We start from the raw sequence: 24,466 nt of genomic DNA, 5'->3' as shown, positions 1-24,466 counted from the left end.
ACATCTCTGTGAAATTTTAATAAATCGGCCGATCCGTTTCGGGGTACATAGTGAACAAACTCACACATACAGACAAACACACAAAGTGGCCTTTATATATAAATGTATATATATAGAGAGAGTAATAGGTAGATAGATGGCGATTTCATCTTCTAGGCCATGATTGAAGCACGACTGATAAAGACGACAGTCGGAACTTTTCACTCACACTCTCGCTCTATCTCTCGCTCTCTCTCTCTCTCTCTCTCTCTCTATATATATATATATATATATATATATATATATGTGTGTGTGTGTGTGTGTGTGTGTGTGTGTGTGTGTGTGTCTGTGTGTCTGTGTGTAGACGCCTATACATTTGGAATTTTTGTGTATTGATATTCATATTAAAACCCTTTTTTTCTATTTATTTAAAAAGAAAATACGACTTTGTTACACTTGTCTCGTAGAATTGCATTCATCTGCAAAAGATCTAGCTAATTGCATATTCTTTAAACATTCATTTTAATTAATTCCCTATTAGTTTTTTCGGTTTTCTCATGGGAGGGTCATCTTTAGTTAACTATTACATGTAATTACATTCATGCAAATATTCTACATGATTTATACTTGCGTAATATTTGCGAAAAATGGTTATAGTAAATACAAACCTATTTCTTTTTATGTATGCGTATATATTTGTTTAATCAATTTTACCTACCAAACTCTTCTGTCAGTTTTTGGTCTATAGATATGAAACTTAATATATGGGATATTCGAACCCATGCAAAACTTTGAGTTTTAGCCTGGGAAAATCTGGGCAAAAGTAAATCGTAAGCTAAACGTTTTGGTTTCGATTCTCGGTGGTGGCGCACGAATCATTTTTTTTTAACTTTTCAAATCATTACTATATATTAGGTCCAACATAATATAATAAATACGAAATCTGCATTAATCCAAATATCATATTTAAGCGTAGTTTACGACCGGGCAATGCCGGGCGGCTTGCTATTATATATATATATATATATATATATATATATATATATGTGTGTGTGTGTGTGTGTGTGTGTGTGTGTGTGTGTGTGTGTGTGTGTGTGTTGAGCGCTATAGAAAAAGTATTGGTTTTTATTGGTTCATATCACCAATTTAATTTAATCAAACTTGTATGTGTATAAATATTCTACAGTTTGTGGATTTGAGTTGCGTTTTAAAAAAAAAGAGATTTAATTATTCTCATGCGAAATGTATGAGTAACTAAACCAGTCAACTTAAATTCCCTAGCTTCAATTTCTATATATTTTTCTCGCTTTGCCCATTCTGTGTTGATCTAATATTTTGTAATGCCTCTTTAAACGTTAAGAATAATTCATTTTTTAGTTATGTAATTTACATGCTTATCTCTTTACACACAACAATCACGTACGTAAATCAAATGTCAAAGTAATAAATCTTATTTCTATATCTATTATTAATGAAGATTTGCCTGTCTGTCTGTCTGAAGCTTAAATATACTATTACTTTTATTAATGTACTATTGCTTTCTTACTAATAATAGATATTTAGAATCTTTCATCAAAAATTCGAAACAAAACTATTACTTCTACTAATGTACTATGCTCAATTTATAGAATGGGAGTGTAATATCTGTTCTGTTTTTCATGCATTACCTCCTCTTTTGGAGGTGGGAATAATGCAGAATATTTCTTCATTCATCATGAGACCATCATGCATTATCCCTTGTTTTAGAGGATATAGTGTATTATTTGTTCTACTATCATCCTCCCAGTTTGGAGAGGGATAGGTGCCGCTAGGCTATTCTTGCCCAGGACACGCTGCATAAAGTAATGCAGCTCCCCCACGACTCCGGGGGTTAAAAGATACGTCTGTCATCCCCTCAGACATTACCTCCTTCTTTGGGGACGTGGGTAATGTACTTTTCGATTTTGTAGCCATGCCCTCTTTTGGGGGGAGCGTAGTGTAATATTTGTTCTGTTATCATGAGACCATCTTCTCTCGAGCATTACCTCCGTCTTCGGTCGGAGTAGCATACATCACTAATAACTTATCACAGTCGGCTGTTCATTGGCGAACTTAACACTTACTTACATGATATATATTAGTAAAATAGCTACTAAGAATAATAAAGAATGCTAATATTTATACTAAGAAGCTTGAAAGTTTAAGGGACAATTTGCTTAATGTTAAACAAGAAACAATACTTAATTGCAAGCACTTAAAATATGCACCAAGCATATCTTGAGCAACGAACAAATGAGTATAATAATACTGCTGCAACCCCTCCGTCCATAGTTTTTTCTTTTAATTATATCCTAGGTTTTCTGTATATTTAAAATATTTATACATTCTTTTCCTATTTTTTTAATTTTAGGATTTTATTTAGCTCATATTTTGCGATTTTCAGTTTTAATCTTTAATTTGGAAAATTTTAGTTTTAATTGTTTTATCTTTATTTTTAGGTGTTCAATGTAAATCGTTTTCACTGTAAATCTCAATTTATAGTGAGTTTTTTTTTATTTAGATATATCGTTAAGTTGTTTATATCTAAGTTTGCATAAATGATCATTTCAGAAATAGAAGGGAGTAGTAATATTAATTAAATATCTATCTGCAAGTATGTCATCATAGTGTGTAAGTTTAAATCTAAGTTGATTAAGAAAGACACCGTGTTCTGCAAAGTAAACTATATATACATAAGGAATTCATATACGTACGTTATCTCAGACCCCTACGCGCACCGCGGGAAGATGTAGTACAAGGCTGGAATATAGGGGTAGTATGCCAGCACGCAAGAGATATCACATACTGGCTCCGCTAAAATATCTGAACAGCCACGTCTAGATTACCAGGTAAAGGCAATTCAGGCAGTTGACCATTAACTAACTCCTATTTAAAGATAACACAAAGTCTTTGGCTATTTTCCTTAAATTGGAGAAAGAAGGCCTGGAAGAGTGTACCGTCTAGAACTACTCAAATGTATCAAGTCGCAGAAAATAGGAACTCTAGATTTCTAGAAATTTATATTAGTGCGGTGAGTAATGGAGAATCAGTAACAGAAAAATCTAGGTTATCCTCGATGGCCGTACATTTAGACATGATATTAATGCAGGGGTGCCACAGGGGTCGATCCTTTATTATTTCTGATATTCATAAATGATCCCGCTAGTAAAATTGTGCCGAAATGGGTATATTTGCTGGTGATACCACGCTCTGTAATAGATATGAGGGAAAAACGAATGTACATGCATCAAAGGCAATGGCAGAAACCCTGGAAAACGACCTTCAGTCGATAGTGGAATGGAGCCATAAATCGATGGTAACATTTAATTCGACTAAGACTAAACTTCATTGTTTAACAATTGCAAACACATTCTCAACCACTAATTGTGATAACAAATAACAACTTACCTCAGCTTAACGTTCACAGACAACATGAATTGGAACAAATATATTGAGAATATTGCCAAGGTTGCTACAGAGGTAAGCTCTCTGCCGTGCTAGAAAATGACTCCCACCAAATACTATCTATATATTTACAAAGCCACAATGTGGAGTATTGTTGTAACATCTGGACTGTTACATCTACTGCGAGCATCTCATTCTAAGACAGAGTTCATAAAAAGGCTTCAAATTTATGAGGTCCTTCACTATCGTTAAAGCTCCAACCTGTATTCCACCGCTGTAGTATTGCATCCATGTGCCTGTTTTACAAGTACTTTAATTAATGGAATGTGCTCTGATGAACTAATAGCACTTGTGCCCCCCTCAACGTACATACTTTTGACTAGCCTATAAAGCAGCAAACTCCCACGCCTTTATTGTTGAGATCCCTAGAAGCTGGAAAGTCTTCTACTCTAATAGTTTCTTCCCTCGGACTGTTGTACTTTGGAATTCCCTTCCTGTTACCTACTTCCTTTACTGTACTTGCATGCAATAGTTTAAATTTAATGTGAACAGACATCTCGTTGCTCAATTCATCACAGTCCATGTAAGAAACGACGCCACATAATAATTCCTCGCGTCCAAATGGCAATATGCCTTGTTTGAAAAGGAGTAAAAGAAAAACAAGTACAATAGTTCAACAGAGCAAGACCAGAGGATGCCACAACAGCTCGTTCTCTGTTGCACTGATTGTCGATTGGCGTATTCTTGAATGGTAACTGCTAATTCATAAGAAAGAAGCAACCATTATTTCAGAATATGATTTTTTGTTCTAAAATAGTATTACTTCTCCTATATAATCGGAAGCTCTTATTTTAGGTCATACATTCGCTATGGAAATACATAAGAAGCATTAACTTCAATAGCATTCCACACAATTGCAAACATCAGAATTTCGCTAATCCAAATAAAAAGTTTCATCGAATGTATTATACGAGCAGGATCTTCCACTCCATAAAAATAATATCATCCAAAAGGAAGTAAAAGCAAACGAAACTAGCGCCAATTCAAATGTGTTTTTATTTGTTGATGCTGGGTTGTTTCAAGTCTGATTGATCCCATATAATGTATTGAAATGGAACTATATATTGCATATGTATGAATATATGTGTATGCGTGTATGTGCGTATGATGTACCATTGTGTGTGTGTTTCAGATCACCCATCATTATTTGGAATATATTTCAGAGAGGCATAGTATCGGTCTATGCGTTTGTGTGTGCGTTTATGTGTGTATTATTGGTTGCAGAGGGGAGTAACAAAAATACATAACATCGAATAAAACATGACAACAAAGGGAAAATGTATGCAATAAAATCTAATGGTGGCATTTATGACACAGAAATAAATATGCTATTGTTAGGAAGAGTTCATAGTTTAGGAAGATAGTATAGTGGGTCGTCAGGAAAAATAATGGATCGTTACTGCATCTTCCGCTACTTCTGCAGTTTAAAGCCCGCTTTTTCCCGTAAGTCTCGCTCGGCAACGCTCGGCAACGCTCGGCAACGTTCGGCAACGTTCGGTGACGCTTGGCGAACGACGGAACGATTGGAAGAAAAAAGGAAAGGAAAGAGTTTAAAAGGAAAGGAAAGGGTAACCCCAGCGTAGTATAAACACCACAACCTCCCCATGTTAAGAACGGCTTTCGGAATAAACACGCCAAACCTTCCCATGTTAAGAATGGCTTTCGGAATAAACACCCCAACCTTGAAAGTTGTTCTTAACATGGGAGGTAGTGGGTGTCTATTCCGAAAGCCGTTCTTCACATTTGAAGATTGGAGGGGGTGTTTATTCCGAAAGCTGTTCTTAACATGGGGAGGTTGGGGGTGTTTATACTACGCTGAGGCAGGTCGTACAAAATACCAAAATAACTTTCCATACACAAACAAAACAAAAAATATATTTATTCTACCAGACACCTCCAAAGTTCACCACAGAATTAACCCCTCTATGTGCAGCATGATGGAAATTTATTATAAGTTAATTTTATCAATATAACTTTTGTACCATTTAAAAGAAGAAGGGAAAATTAAACTAGCAACAATTTAAAGGATTTTTTTTTTCAGCGTACGAAAATAATTAAAATGCGAGACGAAAATCGTGTTTGACGCTTTAAAATAACGTTCCCCTGTAGTAGGCATTCCGAACTTGAAAACATACCCGTGTTCAATAAATCTAGCAAAAATCAACTAATGATCAGATATTCATGAAATTTTCGATACTTATCCATTTTCGAATGAAATTACATATCAACTGCAGTTTCCGTAAAATATATTAGGGGGATATGTTTTAGTGCGTGTCCCTCCTCATATTTTTTTTTTTTCGAAATTCGAATAAAATATATTTAAATTAATCGAAATTTCTATTTATTATGAAACATAAGAGTTCAAATGAGTAAAAACATATTTATTTTTTAAAAGTTTAAATCCGTGTACTCAACAAACACTTACCTTGAAGTTGCAATAAAAATTGATATAAATTTAATATTATTATGTTTTATTTAATAGCGTTTTTTCTAATTAATATATACTATAATCAGTTGAATCGCTAAAAATTGATTAATTTTTAAAGGATTAAAACAATTGAAATTCCATTATTTCAGAATGTTCCTTTACAACATAAATTTTTAAATGTGTTTAATTTTTTTTAATATTAACTTATAATATAAACATGACTCTTGCCAGCTATTTTGTCGCCAAATTAAACACGATTGAAAAATGTTATTGCGCCAAAAAACATCCTCTCGTTTGTCTCTTTTCACCAAATAAAGTATGGAAACCCGTAATTAACCATTATTATATTTAATTTATTTTAAATTTGATGTATATTTAATTTAATTGATTATTAATTTAAATTTAATTTATTCGTTTTTTATTCATATCTAATTAAAGTTATGTTCAATTATTATTAGCATACATAAGTTTCCTTTAAAAGCGGGAATAAGTTTATTTGTTTAAACTGTGAGAGTTATTCCCCCTTTAAACTATTTACTATTTAATTTTCATAGACGAAAATTAGGGCATTTTATGATTTCATATATTCAACATGTGATCCACTTTCAGGAAAATCGTAAGAAGTTAGGATATTCGGTGTATATATATATATATATATATATATATATATATATATATATATATATATATATATATATATATATATATACTGCTATTAATAAAATGTTCTTTATTATTTTTTATTATTTTTTATTTGAATTATTTTGTCATTATTATATATTATATATATTTTTTTTAATTTTACTATATATTTTATAGTATTTTTATAGTATATTATTTATTTATTTACCTTTAATCGTTGTATCTTTAGAGGTTTGTGTGTTCGTTTAAACAAGACTTTCATTTTTCAGAGAGGTTTTCGAAACCATTCCCTGCTAATTATACATATACACATGCGCGTGTGCGCACGCACACACACACGCTTGCGCGCAAACATACACACGCACACGCCCTACAATACCATTCCTGTTATCCCTTCCTTCCTTCCGTAAACAGAATCTATTAGCGTCGGTTACTAAGGTCTACATTTATATCAGGAACTCCGAGCAATGACAACGCCCGTTAAACAGTGGTTTTCTCTGTTTGTTTACTTTCGCGTTGTTTTGCTTTTTCAAAGTCGCTGAGGAGTTGCATTGATTTCATTCTGCCACTAATTGCTGTTTCAATACAATGAAACCACTGGTCCGCCTTTTAAATATGTATACATAGTGTTTGGAAATAAATATTGTATATATATATATATATATATATATATATATATATATATATATATATATATATATATATATATATATATATGGGTGCGCGCGCGTGTGTGTGTGTACTAAACATAATAACCATAATAAAGAAACAACAACTACATACAAAAATTATTTATTTAAAAACTACCACACAAAAATTATTTATTCAAAAAGTAATTTATTTTCTAACGATAAACTGGGTTAGAAAACCCAGAAACTTCGCGGTTTGCCCTTTTAACATTCCATAATTTTATTCTCCGCGTGTAACACAATAAGGCGAATCCACTAAAAACTAACGCAAGAATGACAGCAAATACTGAACTCCCAATTATCAAACTTCTGTGTTTCGATTTGGAACTTTCCAGTTTTTCAAAAGATCCAAGATCTGCCTCGTTTGTAACGTCTGTGGTTGGTAAAGTATTTACGCCTTCAACGTACGTGGATTCTTGTTGGCCCTCTGGGTTTGTCGTTACGTCTATGATTTTTGTGACTTTCTGGTGGTGTGTTTTAGCACTGACCCTTTGTTCTGTCTGATCTGATGCGCGTAACGTGGTCATCGATGATTGGATTGTGATAGCTTCGGATGAATACGTGTTTGGGGCCTTATAGCTCACTCGGTCGGTATGATAGGTTTCTGCTTTTGCTGAGACGTTCCTAATGCTGGGAGTTTTTGATAATATTGTTGTAGTTCTGGTAGTTTGAGACTTATGTGTCCTTTTTATGGTGGTGGGTTTTCGAGTCATTGGTTTAGGCGGTTTGGGACATTCGCGAAGGGGGTTTCCCGAATAAGCTGTTAAAGAGAAAAAGCAGAAAACGGTTAAATTGAATAAAAAATATATTTTAAAATAAGACATTGCTAGTATTACTTGTTTTTATCGGACTATTGTTCTCATGGCGAGTGTTATTTGTGCAAAGTTTAGGTCGATGTAGCCTTCTAACTTCGGCAGGCATGTTAATCGCCATCTTGGAAAAGGAAAGGAGAAAACTTACTGGCTCCGTATGGTTTTGTATTCTTGGAGTTGTTTTATTTTTCGCTGTGTTTTCGTATATGTGAACACCGACCGAAACGTTGCGCAAATAACACTCAACGTGAGAACAATAGTCCGATTAAAGTAAGTAATACAAACAATCAGCCTTCATCCCACAAAATTAAGAATTGCAAAACATTACAATGTTTACGTATTAAGGACTATTGTCTCATTCTGTTTGTTATAGATCATATATTTAGAATAGCTTAGGGAGGACGAAGTGTCAAAAGGAAAAAGTCAGAGTCAACTTAAACATTTAGCATGCTGAGTTCTGGAAGAATTTGAAGATGGACGCACCTGTTGACATGTAGGTCTTTCCGTTTTTCATCTATCTATACCTATTTCTATCTATCCATCTACTGGAATATATAATACCTGAACAAAAAAAAAGGTGGCCTTTAGTCAAACACATTATAATCTCTCTCACTCGCACTCTTTCACGATCTATCTATCTATCTATCTATCTGTCTTTCTTTTTCTCTGTTGCTAGTTATATATTTATACTGTTATTAGTCATAGGCTAGTAAACAGAATAACACGAAGTCGTACATTATATTCTTGGTTAAACGCCGCACGAGTGATAAAAATACTTTCTCTAGCCTTTCTCTGACTCAGTCAGTCACTTGTGGCTCCCTCTACTCTCTCCGCTTGGTAGTCGTATTTATTGGGTGCGAACATAATATACTCTCTCTTTCTCTCTCACACATACACACACATATATATGCACCTCTTTATGTCAATATATATATATATATATATATATATATATATATATATATATCCTCTTTACCCGAAATCTGTAGAATAAGTAAGCAACATATGTAATAACTATAGCTGAGTTTATTTAAATGGAACCCCACCCCCCCAAAAAAGGCGAAACTTACGTTTCTTTATGAGAAGGAATTAGTGTAGCAAACTGTTTTTTTTTTAATATTTTTAGTTAAAGTGAGAGAGAGAGAGAGAGAGAGAGAGAGAGAGTGAGAGAGAGAGAGAAAATTAAGAAAAAGTGAGAGAGATTGAGAGAAAGTGAGAGAGTGAGATTTAGAAAGTTCGGAAGAATATATATATACTACTAATACTACTATTACAACACTATCCAAAGCAGTTTTAATTTCCTCTCTCTCTCTCTCTCTCTCTCTCTCTATATATATATATATATATATATATATATATACATATATATATATATATATATATATATATATATATATATATATATATATATATATATATATAATAAAAGTCCGGTGAGTTGCATCGATATAAGAAAAAAGGAACGCGTCCATGTAGTCAATGGAGAAAAATTGGTGGGGAGAGTGGAGCTTGCTATAAAGTTTAATTGCCATAGATATTTTATAACTTACTATATATATATGTGTGTGTGTGTGTGTGTGTGTGTGTGTGTGTGTGTGTGTGTGTGTGTGTGTGTGTGTAGTAAGTTATAAAATATCTATGACAATTAAGCTAAACAAAATATTCCGCGTTTCACCCACGCTAGGATTAGTCAGGTTTATGCTTACATATATATATATATATATATATATATATATATATATATATATATATATTACTTTCGCTATCTCTTCCTTTCTTCCTTTCTTCTCTCTGTCCGAATACCGCACTGAATAAATAAGTAGCATGTGTATTTTGCATACAAACGTTTTGATGTTAATTTTTATGTTTAGCAAATCTATTTACTATTTATTTCAATGATCCGGCCAAGTAAGTCTTCCAAAGTTTTCATTTTTCAGTCTTTAATCCATTCGCTTTATGAAATCAGATTAAATATTTATGGGAATTATTAACTAGTACTATTATGTGTTAGTAGATAGGAAGCACTTCAGACAAAACAACGAGGTAAAATAATCGACATTTTTAGGTTGTGAGAGGTTGAAGTAAATGAAGCGATCGGACATGACGTCAGACGTGACCCACAAAGAAGAATAAAGTTGGGGGACTGCCAGTCTTGGTTTGCTTGAATACTGAAAGGTTTGTATTTAAAATGATTTAACATAACGGTAAATAATTTAAACATGAGTAACTCTCTCATGTTCACTCGCGCTCTTTCTCTCTTTCTCTCTATTTCTTTCTCTCTTGCTCTTCCTTCCTTGGTGGGAGCTTAAATAAAGTGAAATGTTTTCTCAAGAATATACGCGACTCCTTAGAATAATACCAACACAACATAATCATCTATGAACTTTGAAAGATGTTTAATACAATATAGACTGCATTAATAAATATATAATATTTGGTGCTGTGACCAGGATTTGAAGAGAACTACTCGTTAAAGTATGTAAAACAATTAAACTTTATAGCAAGCCCCACTCTCCCCAATGGTTTGCTTCTACTTGTGCAGCTGCCATCGCGCAAAGGCAGCATGCGTACTGCAGATTTAACCGACATAAGTCCAGTTCAAACAGACAGAAATATATAGAAGCCAGAAGTAACTGTAAGAAAGAAATAGCGACAGCTAAGAGAAAATTTACTAAAACCACCAAAAAATGCATCGAAGCACAGAAATTAGGAACCCGTGACTTCTGGAAAATCTACAACAGTGTAGTAAATAATGGGCAATCAACAATCCCCCACTATCCAAAAATAATGAGGTTGTTTGCTCAGCAACGGAGAAGGCTAACATGCTTGTCAGTCGGTTTGCCTCAAACTCCACACTGGACCCTGCTAATCAACCCCTCCTTGACTTTTCTCCAAACTTTACAACAAATGCCTTCTTGCTTTCCTACCTGCTGGAAAACTGCTTCTGTGATACCAGTTTTCAAGAATTCTGGCGAAAGAACTGACCCAGTAAATTACTGCCTTATTAGCCTCCTCCCACTTTTCGCCAAAATATTTGAGTCCATAATTAACCAAGCTCTAGTCCAACACCTTACAGATGCTAAACTTCTGACCGACTAACAATATGGATTTAGGAAAGCCCGTTCCACAGCAGATATCTTAACTATCTCTGAGCGTATATACCATTCACTTGACAAAGCAGGGAAGGATAGAGCGGGAACTCTAGATATATCTAAGGCTTTTGACAAGATATGGCATGAAGGTCTTCTCAAGAAAATCAGATCATACGGTATCACTGGAAGAATACTTAACATAATTAAATCCTTCTTAGATAAGAGAAAAATCTAGGTTGTCCTCGATGGTCGTACACCTAACGTTCACAGGAAACATGAGTTGGAACAATTACATTGAGAGTATTGCCAGGACCGCTGCGAAAAAGATAGGTTCTCTTTACCGTGCTCGAAAGCTACTAACGCCCGAAAGTATCCTGTACCTCTATAAGGCCACCATTCGCCCATGTATGGAGTATCGTTGTCATATTTGGGCTGGTGCATCTGCTACTAGTCTCTCACTCCTAGACAAGATTCAGAAGAGAGTCGCCAACCAAATAGCTCCTGAACTGTCATCTAAGCTTCAGCCTCTGTCCCATCGACGAAATGTAGCATCTCTCTGCCTGTTCTACAAGTACTTTAACGGTGAATGCTCCAACGATCTGCAAGCACTTGTACCCCCTCGACGTAAATATCCCGACAGACCCAACAGCAGAAAATCCCACCTCTTCACAGTTGAGATCCCTAGATGTAAGAGAGCCTTCTACTCCAGTAGTTTCTTTCCCAGAACCGCTAGACTTTGGAATTTCCTTCCGGGTTCCTGTTTCCCCAACTTTACTGACATGCAGAAGTTTAAGTGTAACATGAACCGACATCTTGCTGCCCAACTCCCCACATTGTACCCCTGTAGCTTATGTCCCAGATAGTAGCCCCCTACATCAATGTGGCAATATGCCTTGTTTGGGGTGAAAATGTAATAAAAAATAAAATTAAAAAAACTTACCGGGTGATATATTTCCAATCGCTATTGTCATGTCTCCTGAGACGATAGCTTCGATATCAATAGAAGATATTGAATCAATCCATGACTGTAAATAATCAAAAGAAATGTATGTGATAATAATATGCACACTCTGATCATATTCAATGGTTGGCAACGACGATGGTGACGGGATTTCTTGGCGCTTGCCTACAAAGAGCGACTCCAAAGACTAAATTTGTTCTAACTAGAAGAGCGAAGAATGCCAGGCATATCAACGAAAAATACAATCTACCTTCAGGGTAGACTTTTACTCCAATGATTTTTTTTCTTTTCTCTGCAAGTCTTTCCCACGTTGAGAGCATTTTATTGTTCTATCGTTAGTTTCATGGCAAGATAGCAAGTGCTCGATTAAACTCTAATATATTGTCCTCCTTGCCAAACTTTCACAAAAACATTCGACTAGCTACAACTACTATATATGAGTTCCTCTGCTCTCTATCTGTGTCTTAATCTAAACGCATTCCATGAACAAACCACTTTTCCCAGAGCTGCCTGCCGATGGAACACTGTTCCGCTGGACTGCTTCCTGGTTGAATACAACATGGTAGTTTTCAAATCCAATGTAAGTAAGTTCTTGTTGAGCCGTCCCTATAAATAGTCAAATTTTATCCAAATTACACCATTACTACCACCTTACATTCATAACCCTTATCCTCGAGTGGTCTTAGGGGCTTGATAAGTGGTGGCTCCAAAGTAAAAAAAAAAAAAAGTCGTAGTCTTTGTGTCACCCAAAAAACATGTATCACTATCAGTTTCGTTCTAATACAAGAAAAGCAGTATTCATTGTTTGTATTTCTGCTCCAGAGAACATTCAAAATCAAAGAAAATCATTTTTGATTTTAACAGAATTAGCAAGAGATAATTTTTGTAATGAGTAATTAAAAGAGCCTTGAGAGTACAACTTCTAATATAATTAACTGCCAAGATACACCCTCATATTATAATTAAATCCCACATTCTTTTAAGCAAAACAAAAGATTATCATTCATTGCTCGGCCGATCATAAAAAAACAGAAAATGCGAATCACAAAACTCACAAAAAAGAGCTGAAACTTGACTCGTTCTTGAGAACACCGTCAGTCAGTTCGATTGGATAAATAGATAGACTAAGAGAGGACCTACTGAAAGCAAAAAGGAAAACAAAAGATTGATTTCCATCTACGTCAACACAAAGTTTCTGCGGATCTTATAAACACAACGTTGGTGTAGAACGTCTTGTTAGTAGCAAAAAATCAAAACACGTATGGACCTATTAACATTGGTCTATATTTGGTGTCGCGTTCCTATTTACTTGTCTCTTTGCAAGGTCACAGTTAAACACAAGATTGTTTATTTCGCTTACAAGTAGCAACATTTTCATTTCATTTCATGTCCAGTTGAACAAATGATCGTTCATTTCGCTTACTATTGATTTCCAAGTAGCAACAACTGTTACTCTTCTCTAGAATGTTAGGTGCACTAAGCCTTCGCCAATAAATACTTGTCGCTAGTGTACAAAAACTTACCGTTGATGATGCTGTACTTAGCATCATATAAAACATGACCTTTTAAAGTTAATCAGCGCTGAAAATTTTAGTTGTCTGAAAATTATATTTGTCTGAAAATTTTATTTAGCTGAAAAATATATTTGTCCGAAAATAATATTTGTCAGAAAATAATATTTATCAAAAAATAATATTTGAAAATATTATTCGTCTCGAAATATTTGAAAATAATATTTGTCTGAACATAATATTTGTCTTAAAATAATATTCGTCTAAAAATTGTGTTAAGCTGAAAATAATATTTGTCAGAAAATAATATTTGCCTGAAAATAATATGTCTGGAAATAATATTTGCCTGAAAATAATATTTGTCAGAAAATAATATTTGCCTGAAAATAATATGTCTGGAAATAATATTTGCCTGAAAATAATATTTGCCTGAAAATAATATTCGACTGAAAATAATATTTGTCTGGAAATAATATTAGTTTGAAAATAATATTCGTCTGAAAATAATATTACTCTGAAAATAATATTTGTCTGAAGATAATATTTGGCTTTAAATAATATTCGTCTGAAAATAGTAATTTGGCTAAAAATTATATTTGTTTGAAAATAATATTCATCCGAAAATAAATTTGGCTGAAAATAATATTTGACTGAAAATAAACGTCTGATATACGGTTAAAAATTATATTTGTCTAAAAATAATATACGTCTGAAAATTATGTTGGGCTGACAATAATATTTGTGTGAAAATAATATTTAGTTGAAAATTATATTCGTCTGAAAATTATATTTGGCTGAAAATAATATTTGGCTGAAAATGATATTCGTCTTAAAATAATATTTGGTTGAAAATTATATTTGGCTGAAACTTGTATTTGGTTTAAAATATTATTTGGTTGAAAATTATATTTCGATAAAAATTATATTTGGCTGAAAATTATATATGGATAAAACTTATATATTGTTGTAAATAATTTTGGCGTGTTTTTCTCACGTTACGTAGCTCTAATTGCTTGAAATTTATTATGGAATAAATTATTGAATTAAATTAATTAATATTTGTATATCATCACGTCAGATAAAAAAAAAAAACTTTATACCAGAAGACCAGATATTTAACGCACAATAACACATGATGCCAGAAATAAATATAGATTGAATATACGATTGCAGTTCAACAAATCGTCGTTTTATTAGTGAAATGATGTAGTCACGCTGGTCGGGATCGGGCCATATTGAGCTGATATGGTTATCTTTCAAATGACAAAGTTCAACAATTTCCTTTGTAAATGTACTCTCTTGTATGTATAATGATTTTGATTGATAGCTAAAAATGTTTCGGCTGAATAGCTAATATTGTTACTTCAGGATTCTCTAACATCATGCAATGACCAGGTTTGGATGCCTGATAACGCGAATCATTGTTACTAAAAATGCCAAGCGTACTTATATCTAACATATAAAGTTATCTTGTGGGATTATAGAATACATATACTAAAAACATCGCATCTGATACATCGATATTTGATTCAGCCTAACTATTTTTTTTTTTTTTTTTTTACAATACGAAAAGAACTTTAGCATCAGTTTGCTGAAAAAAAAACATTCCGGTTAAGAATATTGTTACGGTGGCGACAACAACCTTAAATAATGAATCAAATACGGTAAAAGATATAAATTTATGCATTTTATATCCCTAATATCATTATTTATTGAGCAATTTACCACGTGTGATTCACTCCTCCACATCTTTCCGTGATACCTTCGCGTCTGTGTGTGTATGCGTGTTTTTCGCCTATTTTTCTTTATTTTATAAAATAGTGAAATTAATCCCGTTGAACACCGAATAAATACAGGTAGTATATATATATATATATACAGCTGTGTGTGTGAGAGAGAGAGTGAGTGTGTGTGTGTGTGTGTGAGTGTGTGTGCGCGCGCGTATGTGAGTGTGTGTGTGTATGTTTGTGTGTGTAAATGTGCGTGTGAGTGTGTGTGTGTGAGTGTGTCTGTGGTAAGTTCTGAAAACATATATGGCAATTAAGCTACACATAATTTTCCGCGCCCCACCCCCTTAAAGATTTTGTCTGGCTATTGCATGGAAACAATGTTATTGTTTGTATTTTTTTATGTTCCTTTGGTGCTGATTTTTTATGTTCTTCTGGTGTTGATTTTTTATGTTCCTTTGGTGCTAATTTTTTATGTTCCTCTGGTGTTGATTTTTTATGTTCTTCTGGTGCTGATTTTTTATGTTCCTGTGGTGCTGATTGTTTATGTTCCTTTGGTGTTGATTTTTTATGTTCCTTTGGTGTTGATTTTTTATGTTCCTGTAGTGCTGATTTTTTAAGTTCCTGTGGTGCTGATTTTTTATGTTCTTCTTGAGCTGATTTTTTATGTTCTGGTGTTGATTTTTTATGTTCTTTTTGTGCTGATTTTTTATGTTCTTTTGGTGCTGATTTTTTATGTTCTTTTGGTGCTGATTTTTTATATTCCTTTTGTGCTGATTTTTTATGTTCTTCTGGTCTTGATTTTTTATGTTCTTTTTGTGCTGATTTTTTATGTTTTTTTGGTGCTGATTTTTTATATTCCTTTTGTGCTGATTTTTTATATTCCTTTGGTGCTGATTTTTTATGTTCTTCTTGAGCTGATTTTTTATGTTCTTCTGGTGTTGATTTTTTATGTTCTTTTTGTGCTGATTTTTTATGTTTTTTTGGTGCTGATTTTTTATGTTCCTTTGGTGCTGATTTTTTATGTTCCTTTGGTGCTGATTTTTTATGTTCCTTTGGTGCTGATTTTTTATGTTCCTTTGGTGATGATTTTTTATGTTCCTTTGGTGCTGATTTTTTATGTTCCTTTGGTGATGATTTTTTATGTTTTTTTGGTGCTGATTTTTTATGTTCCTTTGGTGATGATTTTTTATGTTTTTTTGGTGCTGATTTTTTATATTCCTTTGGTGCTGATTTTTTATGTTTTTTTGGTGCTGATTTTTTATATTGCTTTGGTGCTGATTTTTTATATTGCTTTGGTGCTGATTTTTTATGTTCCTTTGGTGATGATTTTTTATGTTCCTTTGGTGATGATTTTTTATGTTTTTTTGGTGCTGATTTTTTATATTCCTTTGGTGATGATTTTTTATATTGCTTTGGTGCTGATTTTTTATATTGCTTTGGTGCTGATTTTTTATGTTCCTTTGGTGATGATTTTTTATGTTCCTTTTGTGCTGATTTTTTATGTTCTTCTGGTCTTGATTTTTTATGTTCTTTTTGTGCTGATTTTTTATGTTTTTTTGGTGCTGATTTTTTATATTCCTTTTGTGCTGATTTTTTATATTCCTTTGGTGCTGATTTTTTATGTTCTTCTTGAGCTGATTTTTTATGTTCTTCTGGTGTTGATTTTTTATGTTCTTTTTGTGCTGATTTTTTATGTTTTTTTGGTGCTGATTTTTTATGTTCCTTTGGTGCTGATTTTTTATGTTCCTTTGGTGCTGATTTTTTATGTTCCTTTGGTGCTGATTTTTTATGTTTTTTTGGTGCTGATTTTTTATATTCCTTTGGTGCTGATTTTTTATGTTTTTTTGGTGCTGATTTTTTATATTGCTTTGGTGCTGATTTTTTATATTGCTTTGGTGCTGATTTTTTATGTTCCTTTGGTGATGATTTTTTATGTTCCTTTGGTGATGATTTTTTATGTTTTTTTGGTGCTGATTTTTTATATTCCTTTGGTGCTGATTTTTTATGTTTTTTTGGTGCTGATTTTTTATATTGCTTTGGTGCTGATTTTTTATATTCCTTTGGTGCTGATTTTTTATGTTTTTTTGGTGCTGATTTTTTATGTTTTTTTGGTGCTGATTTTTTATATTCCTTTGGTGCTGATTTTTTATATTCCTTTGGTGCTGATTTTTTATGTTTTTTTGGTGCTGATTTTTTATATTGCTTTGGTGCTGATTTTTTATGTTTTTTTGGTGCTTATTTTTTATGTTCCTTTGGTGCTGATTTTTTATGTTCCTTTGGTGCTGATTTTTTATGTTCCTTTGGTGCTGATTTTTTATGTTCTTCTTGAGCTTATTTTTTATGTTCTTCTGGTGTTGATTTTTTATGTTCTTTTTGTGCTGATTTTATATGTTCTTTTGGTGCTGATTTTTTATGTTCCTTTGGTGCTGATTTTTTATATTCCTTTGGTGCTGATTTTTTATGTTCTTCTTGAGCTGATTTTTTATATTGCTTTGGTGCTGATTTTTTATGTTTTTTTGGTGCTGATTTTTTATGTTCCTTTGGTGCTGATTTTTTATGTTCTTCTTGAGCTGATTTTTTATGTTCTTCTGGTGTTGATTTTTTATGTTCTTTTTGTGCTGATTTTTTATGTTCTTTTGGTGCTGATTTTTTATGTTCCTTTGGTTCTGATTTTTTATGTTCCTTTGGTGCTGATTTTTTATGTTCTTTTGGTGCTGATTTTTTATATTCCTTTTGTGCTGATTTTTTATGTTCCTTTTGTGCTGATTTTTTATATTCCTTTGGTGCTGATTTTTTATATTCCTTTGGTGCTGATTTTTTATGTTCTTCTTGAGCTGATTTTTTATGTTCTTCTGGTGTTAATTTTTTATGTTTTTTTGGTGCTGATTTTTTATATTGCTTTGGTGCTGATTTTTTATATTCCTTTGGTGCTGATTTTTTATGTTTTTTTGGTGCTGATTTTTTATATTGCTTTGGTGCTGATTTTTTATATTCCTTTTGTGCTGATTTTTTATATTCCTTTTGTGCTGATTTTTTATATTCCTTTGGTGCTGATTTTTTATATTCCTTTTGTGCTGATTTTTTATATTCCTTTGGTGCTGATTTTTTATATTCCTTTGGTGGTGATTTTTATATTCCTTTTGTGCTGATTTTTTATATTCCTTTGGTGCAGATTTTTTATATTTCTTTTTGTGCTGATTTTTTATATTCCTTTGGTGCTGATTTTTTATATTCCTTTTGTGCTGATTTTTTATATTCCTTTTGTGCTGATTTTTTATATTCCTTTTGTGCTGATTTTTTATATTCCTTTGGTGCTGATTTTTTATATTCCTTTTGTGCTGATTTTTTATGTTCCTTTGGTGCTGATTTTTTTTTTTTTTTTTGGTGCTGATTTTTTATATTGCTTTGGTGCTGATTTTTTATATTCCTTTGGTGCTGATTTTTTATATTCCTTTGGTGCTGATTTTTTATATTCCTTTGGTGTTGATTTTTTATGTTTTTTTGGTGATGATTTTTTATATTCCTTTGGTGTTGATTTTTTATATTCCTTTAGTGATGATTTTTTATGTTTTTTTGGTGCTGATTTTTTATATTCCTTTTGTGCTGATTTTTTATATTCCTTTTGTGCTGATTTTTTATGTTTTTTTGATGCTGATTTTTTATATTCCTTTAGTGCTGATTTTTTATATACCTTTTGTGCTGATTTTTTATGTTTTTTGGATGCTAATTTTTTATATTCCTTTTGTGCTGATTTTTTATGTTTTTTTGATGCTGATTTTTTATATTCCTTTAGTGCTGATTTTTTATATACCTTTTGTGCTGATTTTTTATGTTTTTTGGATGCTAATTTTTTATATTCCTTTTGTGCTGATTTTTTATATTCCTTTTGTTCTGATCTTTTATATTCCTTTGTTGCTGATTTGTTATGTTTTTTTGGTGCTGATTTTTTATGTTCCTTTGGTGCTGATTTTTTATGTTCCTTTGGTTCTGATTTTTTATGTTCTTCTGGTGCTGATTTTTTATGTTCTTTTGGTGCTGATTTTTTATGTTCCTTTGGTGCTGATTTTTTATGTTCCTTTGGTGCTGATTTTTTATGTTCCTTTTGTGCTGATTTTTTATGTTCCTTTGGTGTTGATTTTTTATGTTCTTCTGGTGTTTATTTTTTATGTTCTTTTTGTGCTGATTTTTTATGTTCTTTTAGTGCTGATTTTTTATGTTCCTTTGGTGCTGATTTTTTATGTTCTTTTGGTGCTGATTTTTTATGTTCTTGTGGTGCTAATTTTTTATGTTCCTTTGGTGCTTATTTTTTATGTTCTTGTGGTGCTGATTTTTTATGTTCTTGTGGTGTTGATTTTTTATGTTCCTTTGGTGCTGATTTTTTATGTTCCTTTGGTGCTGATTTTTTATGTTCCTTTGGTGCTGATTTTTTATGTTTTTCTGGTGCTGATTTTTTATGTTCCTTCAATGCTGATTTTTATGTTCCTTTCGTGCTGATTTTTTTTGTTCCTTTGGTGCTGATTTTTTATGTTTTTCTGGTGCTGATTTTTTATGTTCCTTTGGTGTTGATTTTTTTTGTTCCTTTGGTGCTGATTTTTTATGTTCTTGTGGTGCTGATTTTTTATGTTCTTGTGGTTTTGATTTTTTATGTTCCTTTGGTGCTGATTTTTTTTGTTCCTTTGGTGCTGATTTTTTATGTTCTTCTGGTGCTGATTTTTTATGTTCCTTTGGTGCTGATTTTTTATGTTCCTTTGGTGTTGATTTTTTTTGTTCCTTTGGTGCTGATTTTTTATGTTCTTGTGGTGCTGATTTTGTATGTTCTTCTGGTTTTGATTTTTTATGTTCCTTTGGTGCTGATTTTTTATGTTCCTTTGGTGCTGATTTTTTATGTTCTTGTGGTGCTGATTTTTTATGTTCTTGTGGTGCTGATTTTTTATGTTCCTTTTGTGCTGATTTTTTATGTTCTTGTGGTGCTGATTTTTTATGTTCTTGTGGTGCTGATTTTTTATGTTCTTGTGGTGCTGATTTTTTATGTTCTTGTGGTGCTGATTTTTTATGTTCTTGTGGTGCTGATTTTTTATGTTCTTGTGGTGCTGATTTTTTATGTTCTTGTGGTGCTTATTTTTTATGTTCTTGTGGTGCTGATTTTTTATGTTCTTGTGGTGCTGATTTTTTATGTTCTTGTGGTGCTGATTTTTTATGTTCCTTTTGTGCTGATTTTTTATGTTCTTGTGGTGCTGATTTTTTATGTTCTTGTGGTGCTGATTTTTTATGTTCTTGTGGTGCTGATTTTTTATGTTCCTTTGGTGCTGATTTTTTATGTTCCTTTGGTGCTGATTTTTTATGTTCTTGTGGTGCTGATTTTTTATGTTCCTTTGGTGTTGATTTTTTATGTTCCTTTGGTGCTGATTTTTTATGTTCCTTTGGTGATGATTTTTTATATTCCTTGGGTGCTGATTTTGTATGTTCCTTTGGTGTTGATTTTTTATGTTCCGTTGGTGCTGATTTTTTATGTTCCTTTACTGCTGATTTTTTATGTTCCTTTCGTGCTGATTTTTTATGTTCCTTTTGTGCTGATTTTTTATTTTCCTTTGGTGCTGATTTTTTATGTTCGTTTGGTGCTGAATTTTTCTGTTCCTTTTGTGTTGATTTTTTATGTTTCTTTGGTGCTGATTTTTTATGTTCCTTTGGTGTTGATTTTTTATGTTCCTTTGGTGCTGATTTTTTATGTTCCTTTGGTGTTGATTTTTTATGTTCCTTTGGTGTTGATTTTTTATTTTCCTTTGGTGCTGATTTTTTATGTTCTTTTGGTGCTGAATTTTTATGTTCCTTTTGTGTTGATTTTTTATGTTCCTTTGGTGCTGATTTTTTATGTTCCTTTGGTGTTGATTTTTTATGTTCCTTTGGTGCTGATTTTTTATGTTCGTTTGGTGCTGAATTTTTATGTTCCTTTTGTGTTGATTTTTTATGTTCCTTTGGTGCTGATTTTTTATGTTCCTTTGGTGTTGATTTTTTATGTTCCTTTGGTGCTGATTTTTTATGTTCCTTTGGTGTTGATTTTTTATGTTCCTTTGGTGTTGATTTTTTATTTTCCTTTGGTGCTGATTTTTTATGTTCGTTTGGTGCTGAATTTTTATATTCCTTTTGTGTTGATTTTTTATGTGTCTTTGGTGCTGATTTTTTATGTTCCTTTGGTGTTGATTTTTTATGTTCCTTTGGTGCTGATTTTTTATGTTCCTTTTGTGTTGATTTTTTATGTTCCTTTGGTGCTGATTTTTTATGTTCCTTTGGTGCTGATTTTTTATGTTCCTGTGGTGTTGATTTCTTATGTTCCTCTGGTGCTGATTTTGCTCCAAAAGCAATTATGCAACACCGTTATAAAAATAGACAACTCTTGCAAAATCTTCCAAATGTAGATAAAATTGGACATTATCATACAAAAAATCGACAACAGAAAAAATTACATTTTTAAAAAACTTTTAAAAACATAGATAGAAATAAACGCAACTACATAGATATAATAAATGCTGAAAGTAAACAAATCACCGATCAACTAAAAATTAGCAGCAAATTTGGTAAACTAAAACCCAGGGAACTCTAGCGGAACTGAACCACACTGATGTTACAAAATTATGTGCACAAGAACCGCCGTCATTCCAACCCGGAATTTTTCCAGTACAAGGAAAAGAGGAGAAGGGAAGAAAGATATGCAAATTGTGGTACTGTCGCAATTAAACGTCTGTATATAAAGCCTTTTTTTGCGAGATGCGCGGAATGTAATCGTGATTTTGTGACGACGACGACGACGTAGAAGAAGAAGAGTTGAGAAATCAAGAGAAGGTTTACACAATCGGAGTTATTTTTTGTACGGTTAGTACGAGCGACGGATTTGTTTTTATTATTATTATTATTCACCGAGTTAAAACATTAATTTCAACGCTGCATGAAGTCTACTTTTTATTTTAAGACAATAACCCTAGTACTCATTTAATTAATCCGAATAGATCCGAAATATCATAGTTGGAATTAGCGAAATAATCTTTTTTTATAATAAACAAGCAAATAATAAAAATGCATATAATTAAATCAGTGGGCGAATACTGCCGAAGCAATCGCTTCAAATTCACCTTCCTACGTTTTAACTGTTATCCATCGATATCCCAAGAACTACTTAACGTTGCCCTGATGTTTGCCGAGTTATATACGAGGTGCCTTCAATAAGTTTCCAGACATTTTTCGCATGGGCACTCTTGTGTAAGCGTGTTAATAACCCTCGTCACAGCCTCTTTCATCTCTTAAATTGTCTCATAACGACAGCCTCTAAGGTTTTCCTTGAGCTTAGGGAATAACCAAAAATCACAGGGAACAAAGTCTGAACCATAGAGACGGTGAGGAACTGTCTTGATACCCATCTTGGTCAAATAGTCTGTGATTTTATCTGAGCACTCTTGGAACACACTTTGCGCAAATCTTCCGCATCTTCAGTTTCTTTGCAAATAATTGTGTGTACAGTTCCCACACTGACATCAAACTGTATATATACCTATAATATTTCGTGTCTATTCGGATGAATTAAGCGAGTATACCTCTCTGGGTTTTAGTTTACCAAATTTGCTGATAATTTTTATTGTCTCTATAGACACAAGACTTTCTTTATTAATGAAATTCTATATTTGGTCCATCAACGCTGGTGTTCTGGCTTCCTTACTCCTCCCACACCTCTCATCGTCGCTCACAGACTGTCTTCCTTGAATCTCTTATGCCACTCAAAAACTGATGCTTGATTCATACAAGATTGTCCAAAAGCAGTCTGAAGCATTCTATACGTTTCTGTGGCATTTTCCCCCCAAGTTTAAAACAGAAATTTATTGCGTATCGTTCTAAAGTGTCTTTACATTCAGATTACATTTTTGAAATTCACCGGCTGTTACAATCGGGCTTTATTAGGGTGTATTCCAATTCCTGGTGTGGGTGTTCATTTGAACCTGAAATCATAAAAATTGGTCAGTCATCTTATAAGATTTATAGCAGAACATAGTGAATTTTCCAGAATCTACGACCATTTTAAATGCCTGTACAAAAAGTCTCACCTGTCTCCCACAGAAGAGACGTTGCGAGCCTATCCTTGTTTTATCGTAATTTCCATGGCAGGTGCTCCTCTGAACTCCAATCTCTGGTCCCCCCTCGCCAATCCTTCACGAAAAACACCCGTCTAGCTGAATCCACTGTGAAAAATTTCCCCCACTCTTTATCTGTACCTAAATCAAAACGTAGATTCCATGAACAAAGCTTCTTTCTTAGAACTGCACGCCTGTGGAACTCTCTTCCGTCTGCCTGCTTCCCACCTGACTACAACTTGGATGTCTTTAAGTCCAACGTTAACAAATTCCTGATGAACCGCCCTTTTAAGCAAACACTTCATTAAATCTTCACACTAACATACTGTACTTGCAATAACCCTTATCCCTGAGTGGCTTCCAGGCTTTGATAAGGGATGACCACCGTGTAAAAAAAAAAAGTCTGGAAACTTATTTAAGACACCTCGTACCGATATGTCCAAGGGTGAAATTCATTTTATTAAAAAATGTAGAAGATCAGTATTAATCAGTAACAATAACCAATGGGTAAAGGTAGAAATGGCAAACTCCTTTGATCTGGCTATGAGTGCCTTGGACACTACGAGGCATCGGACCTTGTGTGGTTATTCATTTTATATTCGCCCACCTATACATTATGTTATTGCGGTTTATAATATTTATAGTTTTGTCGTTTGTGTTATTTTTGTTATGTTGGTCACCTTTCTTACAAATTTCCAAAAAATTACGAAAGATAAAAAAAATAATTCATTAATGAAAGCAATTTTAAACAGAAAATTGAGTTTAACAAAAATAAATAAACAGGAAAGCTTGAATCGTAACAAGTGCGGTAATTATTTTCTGAAAACTTTGAAAATTTTAGACCAATTTAGCAAAACTCTATTTTCGCTAATTGTCTTCAGAAACTTATTTCCTACCTTATCGTTTTTCGTAATTTTGTGATAATATTGAAATTGTCCAGTCACTAATTGTTATTCTAATAAAACGAAATTTAATAACAAAACATTTTTATATCTATAATCTTATAAAAATATAAAAGTTATTTT

The 24,466-nt window shown here is 32.7% G+C and overlaps 1 protein-coding gene across 1 annotated transcript in view; it reads right to left on the bottom strand.

The window, feature by feature from the left end:
• Positions 1-7,376: 7,376 nt before the first annotated feature.
• The window catches only part of LOC145292712 (uncharacterized), a 47,592-nt gene continuing 30,502 nt past the window's right edge, over positions 7,377-24,466 (bottom strand). Inside the window, exons 4-5 of the mRNA XM_080138749.1 lie at positions 12,066-12,150; positions 7,377-7,981 (exon numbers count right to left, since the gene is read on the bottom strand). Of these exons, the coding sequence (XP_079994875.1) occupies positions 7,377-7,981; positions 12,066-12,150 (690 nt within the window). The remainder of the gene's footprint in view (positions 7,982-12,065; positions 12,151-24,466) is intronic.

The sequence above is a fragment of the Euprymna scolopes genome, chromosome 14 (assembly GCF_053919585.1).
Source record: "Euprymna scolopes isolate OS-2025 chromosome 14, ASM5391958v1, whole genome shotgun sequence".
Classification (NCBI taxonomy): Eukaryota; Metazoa; Mollusca; class Cephalopoda; order Sepiida; family Sepiolidae; genus Euprymna; species Euprymna scolopes.
This window is presented reverse-complemented; position numbering and strand designations above follow the sequence as displayed.